This window comes from Heliangelus exortis, chromosome 1, assembly GCF_036169615.1.
Source record: "Heliangelus exortis chromosome 1, bHelExo1.hap1, whole genome shotgun sequence".
In the NCBI taxonomy this organism is placed as follows: Eukaryota; Metazoa; Chordata; class Aves; order Apodiformes; family Trochilidae; genus Heliangelus; species Heliangelus exortis.
The window spans coordinates 196458043-196475924 of record NC_092422.1 but is presented as its reverse complement, the minus strand read 5'-3'; the positions used below and the strand labels follow the sequence as shown (position 1 = coordinate 196475924).

At 46.9% G+C, this 17882-nt stretch overlaps 1 protein-coding gene across 1 annotated transcript in view; it reads right to left on the bottom strand.

Annotated features, from left to right (window-relative positions):
- NET1 (neuroepithelial cell transforming 1) overlaps window positions 1-17882 on the bottom strand; it is an 80398-nt gene that overhangs the window by 25192 nt on the left and 37324 nt on the right. Inside the window, exons 2-3 of the mRNA XM_071734253.1 lie at window positions 10775-10841; window positions 2431-2490 (exon numbers count right to left, since the gene is read on the bottom strand). Of these exons, the coding sequence (XP_071590354.1) occupies window positions 2431-2490; window positions 10775-10841 (127 nt within the window). The remainder of the gene's footprint in view (window positions 1-2430; window positions 2491-10774; window positions 10842-17882) is intronic.

Genomic DNA, 17882 nt, shown 5'->3' with positions numbered 1-17882 from the left:
GGATTTCATAGAATCATCAAATGTCAGGTTGGAAGGGACCTCAAGGATCATCTGTTCCAAGCCTTCTGAGGTTGTTGTTGATGTGAGAAGTCCCAGCACCCCAGGAGCTGAGACTTCAGACTTCCCAAAGTGGGGGAATCCACCATTTCCCCTGGTTTTAGGCTGTTTGTCAAACCAGAAGCTTAACAGACCTAAGAGATCTGGTTCACTTGTAAGGAGGAATCTGGAGGCCAAGGAGCAAGCTGACAAGCCCAAATAAATAAGAATAATCCAGGCACCTGGACTGGTGTGACCTCCCCTGCCATTTCCATACCATCTCTTGGACATGAGTGGTTTTAACAGCAGGAATGGGCTGCTCAACCTTTTCAGAAAGAGAGGGTACACGTTCCAATCCTCTAACCCTTTCACCTTGTCTTTATCTGAAAAAAAATCCATTGGGGAAGGTGCTGAGCTCCCATCACCACCAACGTGGCACTTTTGTCAGCACAATAATGTTGAGGAGGAGGAGTGTGAGTGCAGTGTGCTGGCAAAACTCCTCTGTTATTCCAAGGCTGGTGACAAAACAACAGCTTTTCAGCTGAGCTGTATTTGCTGGGGGAGAGAGTGGAGCTGAAATAACAACTGTGGTGGGGAGCTGGATACTTTAGAGAGAAAAAGGCTGTAAAGAAGCAGTTAATATCTGTGAGATGAGGATAAACACTGTATGGCCTGACCTACACATTGTTGAATTACCTTGATCTTCTCTTGGGACCTTATTTCATGGATGAAATAGACACATCTGTGTCTGATGGAGCCAAATTTCAGGCTATTGGTTCACCCTCATCAAATCCAGACAGAGCAGAGAACAATCTGTACTGCAGCACAAAGTGCTCAAGGAGACTCAGAAGTCCTGGTGATATAAATAGTGGACTGTGGTGCTTTGGGAACTTTCAATAACCTTGAGAGCTGGTATAAAAAAAAGCCTGGAAATTACAATCCAATCAGTACCATTAATGTATTTGAACAAGAATACTGGAGTGTATTTGGTGGGTGTGCCTCAAACCTCTCAAATGTCTGGGGGAGCCTGACCCTTTCAAAAGAATGAGTTAAAAAGTCAGGATAAACAAAAGCTGCAGTCTGAACTTTGATGGCATTAACCTAGGGATTTCCCTTTTTTTTTTTTTCTTGCAAGATTTCTTTTAAAACTCCTAAAAGGCAAGCACACAAATTACTGTTGATATTTTAGCTTCACCTTTGATTGCTTTGTGGGAGAAACCCTAATTCCTCCAATTTTGTCCAACACATAAAAAGGCAGTCCAATTAAAAAGGAAAAAAAAAAAAAAAAAAAAAAGAAAAGAAAAAGCAAATCCTCTTCCCTGAGGGCAGATTTCTTAGTCACAACACTCCCATCTGCACCAGCAAACCAGAAAGGCCTCAGAAACAAACCAAGCCCCAAACAAAGTCACTTTAGAGGCATTGTAATGGTTGGTAGAGTTAGGTTATGGTTGGACTCAATGATCTTGAAGGTTTTTTATAACCAGAATGATTTTGTGATCATCACTTCTGTGCCACAGCCCTCTGCAGATTGTCTTTTTTGCTCTTTTCCTTCCCCTGCTGGGAAATTACAGGAATTATCTGGAACAGGAGATCTGGTCTAGAGAGGTCAAAGCCCAGTAGGACAGGACAGTCCTTCATGGAAAGCATCCAGCAGCTGCCAGGTTAAGTGAGGCTCATAAATAATGCACAAATGCAAAGTAAGTGACAACAACAGAGGATGAGGTCAAACAGGAAAGTCCCCACTAACAAATTACTTTTAATCCCAGGCTAATAAACTGTAAAACCCCACTTAGTTAACTTTCAACTCAATAGCTACCTTCCTAGAAAAAAAAAAAAAAAAAGAACATTTCTCTCCCTTCCCCTCTTCAGAGAAGAGACCTTCAGGGGCAGTGGGAAGTGGTTTCTCTTTCAGAAAACCAAGTTTGGAGAACCCTTGGAGCTGCAACTCTGCACCTCCCCACCCTCATTTTTTGTAAACTGATTTAATCATAGCTTTAGGAACAATTTACCACCCAGCCAGTCCAGTTTGTTTGCAATACAATGAAGTGCACTAAAGTCAAACAATAGGAAGATTTGATGGAGCTTTGCACAGTTTTGCTTCCCAGCTCTTGGAAATGCTCCTTTTCTTGCTAAGTCTGAGGGTTACCCGAGTTTATTTCACACACCATTAAAGCTCTGACAGATTTAGGATTCAAATGATTAAACCAGGAGATCCCAAAGAGTGTTATGGATATCTCCAGCAGGACTCAGCCCACCCAGAGGTGGAGGAGAGAGCAAACACAGCTGTACACATCCCTAAAGTGGTGATGGTGAAATGCAGAAAGTTCAGCGTTCCCGGGGAGAAGGCAACAAACTTTGATTGCCCAATATTGTGGAGGAAAGTGTTTTAATTACCTTAAAGTCAAGGCTGCAAAGGCTGACTGCATCCTCCTCCTTCTCTCGGCGTTTCCTTTTCTGTAAGAAAGGAACTCAAAGTTAGAGCTGGGCCCTTGATTTGCCTGCAGGAAGAAGATTGGGTTTGATAAAGCAGAGGAGAAGTTTTTTTTGCAGCCCCAAGCAACTGCAGTAACTCAAAACCCCACAAGCTCCAAGACAAATGTGGAGCATTTTTGTGAGGTTTGTCACCTGATTGATACCCATCAATTAGAAGTTGGTTTCTCTGCACTTCCATGACTTTTTTTTTGCCCAGGTGGCCAAGAAGGCCAATGGCATCCTGGGCTGGCTCAGGAACAGCGTGGCCAGCAGGTCCAGGGAAGGGATTCTGCCCCTGTGCTCAGCCCTGGGGAGGCCACAGCTTGAGTCCTGTGTCCAGTTCTGGGCCCCTCAGCTCAGGAAGGAGATTGAGGTGCTGGAGCAGGTCCAAAGGAGGCAACTGGGCTGGGGAAGGGATCCAGCACAGATCCTCTGAGGAGAGGCTGAGGGAGCTGGGGGTGTTGAGGCTGGAGAAGAGGAGGCTCAGGGGAGACCTCATCACTCTCTCCAACTCCCTGAAAGGAGGTTGGAGCCAGGGGGGGGGTTGGGCTCTTTTCCCAGGCAACTTTCAACAAGACAAGAGGACACAGTCTTAAGTTGTGCCAGGGGAGATTTAGGCTGGATATCAGAAAGAATTTTTTTACGGAGAGGGTGCTCAGCCATTGGAATGGGCTGCCCAGGGAAGGGGTGGATTCTCCATCCCTGGAGATATTTCCAAAGAGCCTGGATGTGGCACTCAGTGCCATGGGCTGGGAACTGCAGTGGGAGTGGATCAAGGGTTGGACTTGATGAGCTCTGAGGTCCCTTCCAACCCAGCCAGTTCTAGGATTCTGACTGTGGTTGTGAGTGAAGTCTTCAGGAGGGAACCTCAGGTGCAGGACAGAATGCAGCGGTGACCGCTGGCAAATGGTTTGATATTCACTTAGTTCCAGAAATTTTTTTTTGACGTTTCTGAGGTCAGCAATCCTGCAGTCAAATTGTGCTTTTTGAAAGACTTAGGCACCCAGAGGGTCAGGCTTGGTGACCATTAGGGTCTGAGGTTTCTAGGAGATGGACAGCAGAAGTTACCATCCCTAAATCTTCTGTATTTGCCTACAAGAAAGCTGGGGGAGGGCTTTGGACACGGGGGGGTAGGGAGAGGACAAGGGAAGTAGGTTAAAATTGAGGAGGGGAGATTGAGGTTGGAAATGGGGAGGAAATTCCTTAATTTGAGGGTGGTGAGAGCCTGGCCCAGGTTGTCCAAGGAAGCTGTGGCTGCCCCATCCCTGGCAGTGTCTCAGGTCAGGTTGGATGGGGCTTGGAGCAATCTGGGAGGGAGGCTGCAATGGGGAGACCTCAGAGCACCTTCCAGTGCCTGAAGGGGCTCCAGGAAAGCTGGGGAGGGACTTGGGACAAGGGCCTGGAGGGATGGGACCCTGCGAGGGGGAAGGGTTTCCAGCTGGGAGAGGGGAGATGGAGAGGAGATCTTGGGCAGGGAGGGAGGGAGGGAGGGAGAAATTGTTTGGGGTGAGGGTGCTGAGCTTTAGAACCAGGTTGCCCAGGAAAAGAGTCTCTGCCCCATCCCTGGCAGTGTTCAAAGCCAGGTTGGATGGGGCTTGGAGCAATCTGGGAGGGAGGTGTCCCTGCCCATGGCAGGGGGGTTGGAATGAGCTGAGCTTTCAGTTCTCTTCCAACCCAAACCATTCCAGGATTCTGTTTCTTGGGGAGGGAGGGAGAAATTCTTTGGGGTGAGGGTGCTGAGCCCCTGGGTGCCCAGGTTGTCCAAGGAAGTTGTGGCTGCCCCATCCCTGGCAGTGTCTCAGGTCAGGTTGGATGGGGCTTGGAGCCCCCTGGGCTGGTGGGAGGTGTCCCTGCCCATGCAGGGGTTGGGACTGGATGAGCTTTGAGGTCCCTTCCAACCCAAACCATTCCATGATTCTGGAATGTTTCCTCACCAGCACAGCTGGGGCTGTGAGTGAGCAGATCCATGGCTGTCACCCTGGGGACAGTGCCAGCATAAAGCAGTTTTTGCACTAGGTTGGTTGCTCCTGCTCCTCAGCCACCCTTTAATCCCCAGAAATATTTCAGGCAGAGAATTCTCAGTGTCTATCAGGGGTTTCTTTAACCATTTGGTTCCCTAACCAGCTGAATGTGTGCATGTGAGGGTAATTTCCTCACCTATTTAATTCATGCCTTTGGAAAGCTGTGGCTCAAACACCCCTGCAACTAAAAAAAAAAAACAAACCACAAAAATGGTGAAAGAAAAATGAGGATTTTGGCCAGGGAGCTCTCAGTTCTTTTTCTACCTGAAGAGCACAAACCACTGGAAGAAGGATCCAAGGCATCTGCACTGAGCTTCCTGATGTCTCCCCACTACTTCTGTGCTATCTGGGCTTCTACATTATTTTTTTGTTACTCAGATAATGGAAAATTAAATGTGGACTCATCCTGTTAGGCTGTGCCAGCTTGAAAATCACCTGGTCTGGAAAAAAAAACCCAAACAAGGTCACAAGCATGAATTGTTTGGTCACCCATGAAAGAAGCAGTTGGTTTTCATCCTGTGTTTGACCCTTGTCCTTCAAGGTTTCAAAATGAGTCAAGTTCATCCTCTTCCACTTCACTGAGCACAAGGCAAGAAGAAAAAAACTTCATTTTTTTTTTTGTTTTTCAATGGGTCTTGTTTATCAGTTGAACAGACTACACTGAAATAGGTGAAATGGGGAAAACACCCTCTCTGCAGCTGCAGAGGGAACTACAAATCCACCCTGAACTTCACCAAATTCCACTTTTGTGCTCTGCCAGTCCAGCAGCTTGACCTTCTGTCAGGATCAAATAGATAATTCCTGAGAATTGAATAATAAATTCAAATAGGCTCAAAGTTGCAGCTTTACCAGAGCTTTGTCATCATTGTCAGTGGATCTAAACTTCAATTAAATTATTTTTAATTGTTGACAAGCCAAGTTTCCAGGGTTCCTTTGAAAATCTGATGATGTTGAGGGCATGTCCAGCTTCTCTGAAGGGTTCTCAGGAACATGTTCACCACTCTTTTTGTATGATGTGTTTTTAGGCTCCAATCTGTCTTCTTGCCTGTCTACACTAGGCTGATTTTACCATTTAACTATTAAATAGATACATGCAATAGAGTATGAATTATTATATTGTATTAATTATATTATAAGAATTACCTACCCTTATCTTTTGGGTTTTGGCACCCTATATTTTTGTGTTTTTTGCTTTTTTTTTCCCCTTTTTTTTCTCTCAGCTGTTGAAACTAGCCACAGAAGTGGATTTAAGTTCAAAGTCCTCCACTGTTTTCAGGTTTTCTGTTTTTTTTTTTTTTTTCTGGATTTGCCAGGACAAGACACTGACTCTATCATGCAAGTGCCTCCCCTGATAAACTTACTAACTACAAAGGAAAAAATTCTCAAATCAGACATTCTCTCTTACCATATTTGTAGCATTGACACCAAATTATTCCTCAGCAAACTCCACTTTTTGAACAGACCTTTGGCTGGCTTGAGAACACACAAAAATGCAGACTTTTTCCTTTTTTTTTTTTGGAAGGTTTGGTAAAATATTCAGCAATAAGACTGCTATTACCCCACCTTTTTGGTCTGCAGGTTATTTTTCCCATCTGGAATCAAGGATATTAGCATCTATTTAAGAGAAAAAAAACTTGCAAGCAAGACAAAAGACACCACGCCTTTTGGGTCTGAATTATTCCTTCCTTCTGGAGCCAAGTGTATTAACATCTTTAACTTACAGCTCCAGACCAAAGCCCAGACACGAAAGGAAGGCCAAAGTTTTGTTTTGAAATTGGCTAGACTTATGCAATAAGTATTGCATTGGCTGGACCCCATTTCCTTTGCCCAATATAGTTTTGCACAAAAAAAAAAAAACCCAAAAAAAAAACCCCTTGGACGTTTCTCTCCAGAGCCAGGTCTATCATTCCTCTGCAGTGCCAGAAACAGATTTCAAGAAAAAAGCTTCTGCTGCTCAAGTTTTAAAGCCACAGGATAGAGAAGCAAAAGCTACAGGGCTGCTTTCTCACATTTCTTTTTTTTTTTTTTTAATTTTTTTGAGATGGTCACGATCAGAGATTTGATCCCAATCTTCTCACGCAACTCAAATCATGTGGAAAAAGTGACTTCTACAAAAAGTTATGAGGCTGTAAAAAAACCCAAAACATGAGACCTGACTGAGGCTCTCAAAGAGGTTATTGTAAAGGAGAAGCATTAAAAAAAAATGCTAATCAGGAGGGGAAATCTAAATATTTTGTGACTTGATTGGAGAAAGACTTAAACACTGCCACGAGCATAAATGTTAATTGCATTTCAAGGATTCCGATGAAAGCTCCAGGAACACTTTTAAAGAAAGTTCTGGTTTCCAATTGGAAAACAATTCCAGTCCTCTACTTTTCCTTTACAAAGGGCTTTTGCCTAAACCCAGGATATTTTGTTCTTCAGGGTTCAGTGTGGTTTTTTTTTTTTTTTATGCTGCTTATTGCCCACCTGAAGTCATAAAACACCAAGGTGGCTTCAGGTGAGGAATGTGCACCAGAGCTGTTAAATCAGCAAAGATCAAGTGGCTGCTTCTCATTAATTAATCCTTCTTAATTAAGAAAGAAGGAAAGGGAAGGAAAGGGGAAAGGAAAGAAGAAAGGGAAGGAAAAAGGAAAGGAAAGGAAAGGAAAGGAAAGGAAAGGAAAGGAAAGGAAAGGAAAGGAAAGGAAAGGAAAGGAAAGGAAAGGAAAGGAAAGGAGAAAGGAAAGGAAAGGAAAGGAGAAAGGAAAGGAAAAAAGAAAGGAAAGAAAAAAGGAAAGGAGAAAAGAAAGAAAAAGGAAAGAAAAGGAAAAAGGAAAGGAAAGGAAAAAGGAAAGGAAAGGAAAAAGGAAAGGAAAACAGACCATGAGTAACCTTGCTTCCAGTCAGAAGCCACCAGAGGATGTTTTAACCCAAACTGTGTTAGTTTTTTCTCAGAATGATGCAGAACAGGCACCAGTCCTTCTCTTTAAACCCACCCCACCTCTGCAGGCATGAAGAAGACACTTGGCTCAGTGAGCCACTTCTCCTGAGGCTCAAGCCAGGTACATTTTAAGGACTTTTGGCCAAACAGCTGCACAAACTATGGCATGAAAAGATGTTTTTTGTGACTGGCATAGGAAAACTTGGTGGTCGTGGGGGAAAAACAAACCTTGTGGGACACACTTACTTCAGCACATGAGCCATGGCCACCAAAGAAAAGATTTCTTGCTTTTCCAGCCAGATTTTCCAGCAATTAGAGAATCATTCAGGTCTTTTCCAACCTTAACTGAGTCTGTAATTACATTGGCAAAGCCTCCAAGCAGAGATCTGGTCACCAGCCATGCAGTGAGGACAGGTCTGCTGAGCAAGTGAACCCCACAGCTCTGAGTGCTCCTTCTTCTCTCCTGTATTTGCTTCTCTTCCAGTGTTTGGTGTTATCAGTCCAAGGCTAGGGATTCACAGGGAAAACTGGATCTCTAGGAGTTCAGGGAGATATCAGGAAGACAGATCCTCTGAGGAGAGGCTGAGGGAGCTGGGGGTGTTGAGGCTGGAGAAGAGGAGGCTCAGGGGAGACCTCATCACTCTCTCCAACTCCCTGAAAGGAGGTTGGAGCCAGGGAGGGGTTGGGCTCTTTTCCCAGGCAGCTCTCAGCAAGACAAGAGGGCACAAGAGGTCTCAAGTTGTGCCAGGGGAGGTTTAGGTTGGCCATGAGAAAGAATTTCTTTCTGGAGAGGGTGATCAGCCATTGGAATGGGCTGCCCAGGGAAGGGGTGGATTCTCCATCCCTGGAGATATTTCCAAAGAGCCTGGATGTGGCACTCAGTGCCATGGGCTGGGAACTGCAGTGGGAGTGGATCAAGGGTTGGACTTGATGAGCTCTGAGGTCCCTTCCAACCCAGACAGTTCTAGGATTCTATGATATCAGGAGTCCAATAGGATATCCAGTTTCCTGGATTGAGTTCAGGGCTCCCCACCATCTGTAGCTGCAACTGCAGCTAATTGGGCTTGAAGGAAGAAGAGGTGGAGGACCAGGTTGATGATGGACAGGATGGAGGAAAGCAGAGAAGCAATTAAACCCTTCCAAAATATTTTCTTTGGGATTTGCAGTCTGCCATGATGTATTATACATTCTAACTGTAACTGAGAGTGGAAGTGAATGTGCACCCAGCCAACGAAAGCAGACTAAACAAACATCAGGAACAACCTGAAACCCCATCAAAACTCTTTTAACTTGTGATGTTAGAGCACAGTGTTGTCCAGTTTGAGAGGACCTCATTTACAGGGCTTTGTAATATTTAAAGGAGGATGTTTAATGTTAACTGCAGTCACCAGATGAAAGTTCTTCAAATTAAGCAAAAGAAAAATCTAAAAGAAATGATGGTTTTGTTTAATCCCTGCCCACGCTGGACCCGTGGTTCTGCAGCCTCAGAAGTGCAGGTGGCTGCCCTTCAAGGCCCAGCCTGCAAAGTGTTTGCCTAAATGCCTACAGACAAGAAGCTCCAGCTGATTTTTTGATGGGATTTCCTTCATAAAAGGGACTCCTGTCCTTTTCCCCACCTCCAGACACGTTCCCACACCCTTCCCCGTGCTGTCACGGGCGTCCATGCAGCTTGTGCAGTCAGCTGGATCAGCCCGTCCCCAAACCTTTTGTTTTCTTTTTTTTTGGGGGGGGAAGGCAAGTTTTTCAGCCAGATCAGTTTGCTGGCTGGGATTAGGATCACCACTTCCAGGGGCAGCTTAGGCAGCTGATGAGGATGAGGTTTAAAGTAGGACAAGATCAATATCCACTCGCTGGGCACTACGAATCCTCAGACTTCATGAAGCAGCCAGCTCAGGCCACGGATTTGCTCTCCAGAGTGATCCAACTTCTTTTGCCAGCTCTGGAGGTTGCCTATGGACAACTTCCATGGCAAGGGATAGAGGTGATAGGATGGAGAGAAGGGAGTAGAAGGCAATGAGGCTGTGGAGTTGCTCGAGGTGCTTTCTCTACACCGAACAAAACACAGATTTTGGAATTTAAGGAGAAAAAAAACCAAAACAAAACACCTCAGGTTTATTTCTACACCATGGTTTGCCTCTTGCTTTGCCCCCTTAGCTAGCAGGAGTGCTGAATGAGGGTATAGAATGTACCCTCAGCAAGTTTGCTGATGACACTAAGCTGGGAGGAGTGGCTGACACACCAGAAGGCTGTGCTGCCATTCAGAGAGACTTAGACAGGCTGGAGAGTTGGGCAGGGAGAAACATGATGAAATTCAACAAGGGGAAGTGTAGAGTTTTGCATTTGGGGAAGAACAACACGATGTCCCAGTATAGGTTGGGGGCTGAGCTGCTGGAGAGCAGTGTAGGGGAAAGAGACCTGGGGGTCCTGGTAGACAAGAAGATGCCCATGAGCCAGCAATGTGCCCTTGTGGCCAAGAAGGCCAATGGCATCCTGGGGTGCATTAGAAAGGGTGTGGTTAGTAGGTCAAGAGAGGTTCTCCTCCCCCTCTATTCTGCATTGGTGAGGCCACACCTGGAGTATTGTGTCCAGTTCTGGGCCCCTCAGTTCAAGAAGGACAGGGAAGTGCTTGAAAGAGTCCAGCACAGAGCTACTGAGATGATTAAGGGAGTGGAACATCTCCCTTATGAGGAAAGGCTGAGGGAGCTGGGTCTCTTTAGTTTGGAGAAAAGGAGACTGAGGGGTGACCTCATCAATGTTTTCAAATATGTAAGGGGTGAGTGTCAGGGAGATGGAGTTAGGCTTTTCTCAGTGGTGACCAGTGATAGGACAAGGGGTAATGGGTGTAAATTGGAGCATAGGAGGTTCAAGTTGAATATCAGAAAAAATTTTTTTACTGTAAGGGTGACAGAGCCCTGGAACAGGCTGCCCAGGGGGGTTGTGGAGTCTCCTTCACTGGAGACATTCAAAACCCACCTGGACACGTTCCTAGGGGATGTACTCTAGGGGGCCCTGCTCTGGCAGGGGGGGTTGGACTAGATGATCTTTCCAGGTCCCTTCCAACCCCTAGGATTCTATGATTCTATGAAGTTTATAAAGAAACCACAGTGTCCAGGATATCCTGCCTCCTCTTAATCCCTGTGTGCCAAACACTCCCTCCAGCTAAAGCTCAGGAGCCTCGGTGGCTCAGAAAGTGTCTCTTGCTGGGGAGAGAGGAATGTGTTGATTTTCTTTCTCCTCCAGGCAGAGGGACCTCCACCTCTGTGTTCCTGCTTTTGTTTGGCTGCTTTTGCAATTGGCACCCCCCAAAAGTTGTTTTGCTCACCAGGGTGAAGTCCCACTGGGGTCCTGGAGTCAGAAATGTGAAGGAGCTGCCTCGTCTGAGAGGGTACCTGGGAGCAGAAAAATAAAAGAAAGAAATAAGGTCAATCATTTATAGGTTGCTATAGGAACTGAAAAACTAATTCTCTTTTCCACAGCTTTGGTGGGATCAGACATCTCCAGCTCCTTGGTTGCAAAGCCAAAGATGGAGGCCAAGCTTTGGGAAGGAGAGAGAAAAGGGAATGCCAATATTCCCCACCACCACTGCAGGTGTTGGATTAAAAGTCCCAGTTTATTACAGTAAATGTCTGGGTAAAAACTTCCCCCTGGGTCCTGCAGGCTGGTCAGGAGGAAAAAAGCTCTCTTTGACCACAGACCTGTCAAGCTGAACAAGAGAAAAAAATAATAACAACAATAAGAATAATAATAGCAATAATAATATTGTGGCCTCATGTTCCAAGGTTAACGAAGCTGAAATAAAAGGAGGCAACAAACTGCACCTTGGACAATTCAGCCTTGTAGTTTCCCATAAAATTACAACCAGGAATTGAGTTGTGGTCTTTCATTAAGTCATTCCCCATCCAAGAAAGTTGAAGCACCAGAAAAGACTCCACACAATAGAGGGTTTGTACAATCCTTGCTCTTTGAACAATGGTAAACGAATTGCCTTATGCAAGTCATTTATTGTCCCAGCACTGAGTTAAGCAAACAACTTATGTTCCAACTTTCACTGTCTGCTGGAGTTAAGGTATGTCTCCATTTTTTTTAAAGCTTATTCTGGCTGTAAGATGGAGAAACTCTTTTTTTTTTGGTCTGTCATTGGCTTTTCTGCATGTGGAAATTGAGTCCCAAATGGGCCACACACTTTTTCTCAAAGGCAGCCAGCTCTGTCACCTAATGGGGAGGAGATTTTCCCCCTTGCTGTCAGAAATTGGGGCAGGAAAAACATCTTCTCACCAGCTGCACCTTTCTTCTTCATCCTAGAGATCCCACAGGATTATAAAAAAGAAAAAAAAACAAACCCTGGAAATAATATAGGAATATAAATCCTTCAGACTTGCAGCAGACTTGCTCTCCAACCTTGCTGAAAATTCATCTCATTTCATCTCAGAGCTTTCTGTTATCAGGAGAGAAAAAGCATTTGTCTGTAAAAGGTTTGTGCAGGGTGGGGTGTTCTGGATGGGTGTTTGGAAAATAGAACTCAGCCACCTAGAAAATGCTGTTGCACTTTTGCCAAGCAATGCAAACAACAAGATAAATGTCTGGTGAAGTCCATGGCTTGTTGGAATCAAGATGGAAAGGAATTAAAGATGCTTTTGGTGATGAGGCAAACACTGCATGCAGCAGATGGAGAGTGCACAGGTGACTTCAGGAGAGCTTTTCTTCCAAAAATAGATTTCTGTGCTGACATTTGCTCAGTATCTCTGTTAATACTACAAACTTAAATCTGAGAAGAAATCTAACCAAGTTCTGAATGCCTGAGCTGGTTCTCTGCTCCTCACTCCAGGTAGGACCAGTGTCCAGGTAGTGGATTTTGTTTCTTGGGATGACCCAAAAGTTGGCACCTGATACCAAGAAGACAAAACTGCTCTGGGTAACAATCATTCAGTCACCCAATGGTTGGGTTGGAAGGGACCTCAAAGCTCATCCAGTCCCAACCCCCTGCATGGGCAGGGACACCTCCCACCAGCCCAGGGGGCTCCAAGCCCCATCCAACCTGACCTGAGACACTGCCAGGGATGGGGCAGCCACAACTTCCTTGGACAACCTGGGCCAGGCTCTCCCCACCCTCAAATTCAAGAATTTTTCCCCAAGGAACAGAATCCTGGAATGGTTTGGGTTGGAAGAGAACTGAAAGCTCAGCTCATTCCAACCCCCCTGCCATGGGCAGGGACACCTCCCTCCCAGATTGCTCCAAGCCCCATCCAACCTGGCTTTGAACACTGCCAGGGATGGGGCAGAGACTCTTTTCCTGGGCAACCTGGTTCTAAAGCTCAGCACCCTCACCCCAAACAATTTCTCCCTCCCTCCCTCCCTCCCTGCCCAAGATCTCCTCTCCATCTCCCCTCTCCCAGCTGGAAACCCTTCCCCCTCAGAGGGTCCCATCCCTCCAGGCCCTTGTCCCAAGTCCCTCCCCAGCTTTCCTGGAGCCCCTTCAGGCACTGGAAGGTGCTCTAAGGTCTCCCCATGGGATCCTTCTCTTCTCCAGCCTCAACACCCCCAACTCTCTCAGCCTGGCTCCAGAGCAGAGCTGCTCCAGCCCTCCCAGCAGCTCCAGGGCCTCCTCTGCACTGGCTCCAACAGCTCCGTGTCCTTCTGCTGCTGGGGACCCCAGAGCTGGGTTGAAGCTCAGGACATTTTTGGCTTTTTGGGCTGCCAGTCCTCATTGCCACTTCATCCCTAGCTTCACCCTGGGGACATCTTCACTCTCCAGCTGTGGGGAAGGACTGGCTCTTCCACAGATGAAAGCCTGAAGGAGCCTTTAGCAGAAAATGAAACACTTTGATCTGGCCATGGAGAAAGATTTTTTTGGTCACCTCATTGGGTGACACAGAATTGGAGCAAAACTTCCCTGCAGCTTCTTGAGGGGTGGGTGAGGGTCCCTCAGGACCTTGGAGTATTTCACCTGCTCCAAGGGTTCAAGCAAAGCATCTGCCAGATGAAGTGAAAATGCTGAAAAAGGAGGATCTGCAGTGGAAAACCAGGCAGCAGGGACATCTTCATGGGCTACAAAATGGTGAGAACTGTAAATATGCCACTTGTCTTATATAAATCCACATCTATGTCATATATATCCACACAGACTTAGATATCTAAATATATAACTATCTAAAATAACTACCTAAAAATATCTTGTTCATATAAAAATCAGGCTTGCTCAAAGCACCACATCCAGAATCAAGAGTGATGTCAAACCAGAGGAAACTTTTCCTCAGCCCACACGACCTTCAGGTTCTTTGGGATCAGCCAAAACCTTTTTAAGACTATGCCCAGAAAAAAAATTGCCATTTCCAAGAGATGCATACCAGGAGACTGACTGCTAGAAACTTCTGGAAGGGAACATCCTTTGGGATTTATAAGAGTACATCTCGTTTGGGAAGAAAATCTGGGAAGGAGCATCAGATTTCTTTGAAATTTAAAAGAGAGTAATTTTTTTTTTTTTCTCACGAGAAAGAAAAAGTCCTCAGTGTTTCATCCCAGCATCCAACCTGCTTGGCTGCCAAGACCCAAATTTATGGCTTTGATTAAACCTTGACTGCAGATAGAAGAGCAAAGAGATAATTAATGGTCTGCAAACTGTGCCCTATGCATCTCTAAAGAGCTACAAGAATGGACTAAACCTCAGTCTCAAAGGCAGTCAAGAGATTCCATCCTGGGAAGCAGGAGCCCAATTTTATCCCATGATTCTTGATCTCCAAGACCAGAGGCAGCCAAATTGTGTCCTGGAAACCACAGGAGGCTTGAAAACTCTTCAGACTGACTCCCAGTCATCCCAGTAGGGATGTGGGTTGCTTGTAGGTGCCTCAGCTGAATTGCTGGGGGTTTGGGTGCATCTGGGGTCCTCCTGCTCCTGGGGACCAATGGGCCAGGAGGTCAAGGTGAGGTTGGATGGGGCTTGGAGCCCCCTGGGCTGGTGGGAGGTGTCCCTGCCCATGCAGGGGGTTGGGACTGGATGAACTTTGAGGTCCCTTCCAACACAAACCACTCCATAATTCCATGATTTCACACCCAGGGAAACTGAGGCACAGATGTCTGCTCACATCTGGATGGGCAAAGCAACATCAGAGCTGTCAGGCAGCCTGGGGCTGGACACACTCTTGTCTCTTTGTGGCTTTGGTCAGAGTTGTCCCCAAGTTGTTGAGGCTGGAGGCTGTGCAAAGGGACCTCAGCACAGTGAGGAGCAGCAGAAGGATCTGCTCTGAGCTGGAGGAGAAATCCTTGCTTTGAGCAGGAGGTTGAAGAGGTTTTGTCCCACGAGCTCCAAGCTGGAAGCTCAACCACCAGCAGCTGTCCCAGCCTTGCCTGGGCTCCTTTCCCAGCTCCAGGTTGGACAAGGAGAAGGTCAAGATCAGGTTGGATGGGGCTTGGAGCCCCCTGGGCTGGTGGGAGGTGTCCCTGCCCATGCAGGGGTTGGGACTGGATCAGCTTTGAGGTCCCTTCCAACCCAAACCATTCCAGGATTCTATGAAAATATGTTTCTGGGGTCTATCTCCAGCTGAGATATAAAAGCCCCAAGTGCTGTTCCAGGGAGTGTTTCAGAGCTGCACAACCCAGGGGCATTTGGATCTCCTTGCATCCAGTGTCCATCAGGATGCCCAAAGATGGGAGAACTTCAGTCCTTCCATCAGCTGATTTAACTGAGCCACTTGGGGGGTTCTGACCCTGCAGAAGGGGACAGGGCTGAAAGGACCCAGATGACAGAAAAGTGACCCAAGCACAGCCCTGACACAGATTATCCTGGGGATAAATTTCCCAGGATTGCTGTGGCTGCCCCACTGATCCCTGGCAGTGTCTCAGGTCAGGTTGGATGGGGCTTGGAGCCCCCTGGGCTGGTGGGAGGTGTCCCTGCCCATGCAGGGGTTGGGACTGGATCAGCTTTGAGGTCCCTTCCAACCCATTCTGGGATTCTATGAGAGCAAGAAGGGCTTTGGCCCATTTGTACTCAGGCACTCAGCTTCCAACCAAATGGAGATGTGATGGGGTGTAATTCCCTTCTGCCACTTCTCTGCTCTGCTGAGACCTCACCTGGAGCACTGCATCCAGCTTTGGAGCCCTCAGGATGGGAAGGACATGGAGCTGATGGAGTGGGTCCAGAGGAGGAAAGGAGGAAAGGGTCTGCAGGGCTCCTAAGTTGGGTGATGCCTTCACTCAGGCAGCTCAGGAGGTGGCTGTGGTGCTGTGGCAACTCTTCTGCCTCCTTTCCTGCTCTTAGGAGAGAGACAGAAGCTCCTCCAGAACCAGTCTGAATACAGCCCTCAGTACAGGAAGGACATGGAGCTGATGGAGTGGGTCCAGAGCAGGACCAGGAAAATGCTCAGGGAGCTGGAACAGCTTCTCCTACAAAGCCAGGAGGGAGCTGGGGTTGTTCAGCCTGGAAAAGGCTCCAGGGAGACCTAAGAGTGACCTTGTGGTGTCTGAAGGGGCTACAGGAAGGGTGGAGAGGGACTGTGTGCAAGGGCCTGGAGGGATAGGATGAGGGGAAATGGGTTTAAATTACAGAAAAATAGATTTAGACTGGATGTTAGGAACAAGTTCTTTACCTTGAGGGGGTGGAACAAAACCAGGGTGCCCAGGGAGGTGGTTGAGGCCTCATCCCTGGAGATATCCAAGGCTTGAGGAGGCTCTGAGCATCCTGATCTGGTTGGGGGTGTCCCTGCTGACTGCAGGGGTTGGATCTGATGACCTTTGGAGGTCCCTTCCCACCCAAATCATTCCATGATTCTATAACCAATAAGTTTGGCTGCAGCACCTTTCAGAAAGCTCAGATGTAAAGGAATTGTGGAGCTCCCCCCATGTCCTCTTAAAACTCAAAGCTTTAAAGCAACCACCTCAGCTCCAACGTGTTTCACCCCTCTTCCAGGGGAGTTATAATCAGCTTTTAATCCAAAGTATTTTTTATTTTTGGCACAACAACTCCAAGGCAATGCACCTCCTGGGGCTCCCTGTGGAATATTTCCCTCCTCCTGATCTGAGGAGTGGGACTCAAAGCTGAGGTGGGACTCCAAGACCTTCCTGTGGGAGTTACCACCCACCCTGACTCCCCCCCTCTTTCAAAAAGCCTTTTCCTGCTGTCTCCTGGAAACCTGCCTGATGGTCTCTTTCAAAAGCCAACCTGCAGAGATGATCACAGAGCTTTTAACCTCTCTCTAGCTCCATACCAAGAGGACTTTTTCACTTTTCTTTCCTGGAGAGGAGAAATAATCATGTAGGAGAGGCATTCATTTGGAAAGCTCAGTATTTTAGGAGTGGGAGTAGAATAAGCTTCAGGTTTGAAAACTCTACAGGCAGCTTTGTTTCCTGTTGCCCACAAGAGTTGGCAAGAAATGTTGCCACCTCAGACTCCAATCATCAAAGCTTTGAGGAGAAACGCAGCTGATACCTCCCCCAAAAAGTCAGGGAACACAGAAATATGTTCAAAAGTTCCCTTCAGCTCCTCCAAACCCCCAACAGAGATCTCTGCAATACAAAACCTCCCCTGAACTGGCTTTAGAAACTTCTCAACTCCTTCTCTGCAATGTTTTACTAAGAATGAGTCTTAAATTTAAAACTCAGTCAAGAGAAAAGGGCAAGGCAGAGGCTGCTCCTCAGATGCCACCAACATTGGCAGTAGTTTGGGAGCAGAAATTCTGGTTTTTGTTCTTGATCACAGCTTCTTTCTGGCTGGAAAAGACCTTTAAGATCACTGAGTCCAAGCATGCAGGAGCTCAGTCCATGAGACCTCAGACACAGGTCAAAGAGCTGATCCTGGCATCACAGCCATTTCCTGACCACCTTTTATTAAGGTTTATTATGAGTTCTTTGTGGTGCAGAGAGATCTCCCCCTGTTCCTCCTTCCTTTTTCAAGTCTTTGGTCAAGTGCAGGGAGCTGAGGTTAACCTGGAACCATCAGGACCTGGTGGCACCTGGAGAGAAATTTAAGGGAAGCAGAGCCTGGTGTTAAGTGGAAAAAAAAGAGCTTTAGGAAAGTGGCCTTTGTGATCTCCAAGCTTCATCACATCTGTGGCCTCTCCAGTCACTGCTTTCCACCTGAGGTTTTATGGAAGGATCATTCCTGCTGCCAGGAGAGGCTGAGGAGCTGGGATTGGTCAGCCTGGAGAAAAAAGGGGGACCTTAGAGCTGCCTTCCAACCTGAACACTTGGAAACTCTCTGGAAGCAAAGCTGGGAGTTGAAACCCTTTCAAAGGGTGAAGGAGAAGCAGTGGGAGCTGGGGGAATATTTTAAGTTCAACACTTTTAAGTCTTTGGTGGAAAGCAAGGGCAGACAGGGAAGGAGTCACCTTGAGATTGGGGTAATTTTGAGTCCACTCAGCACAATGGAAAGCACCAAAGCACCAGGATGCTGCTCAGAAGTGCTGTCTCCACGTTCCCAGTTGGAGCTCTAATTCCTGCAA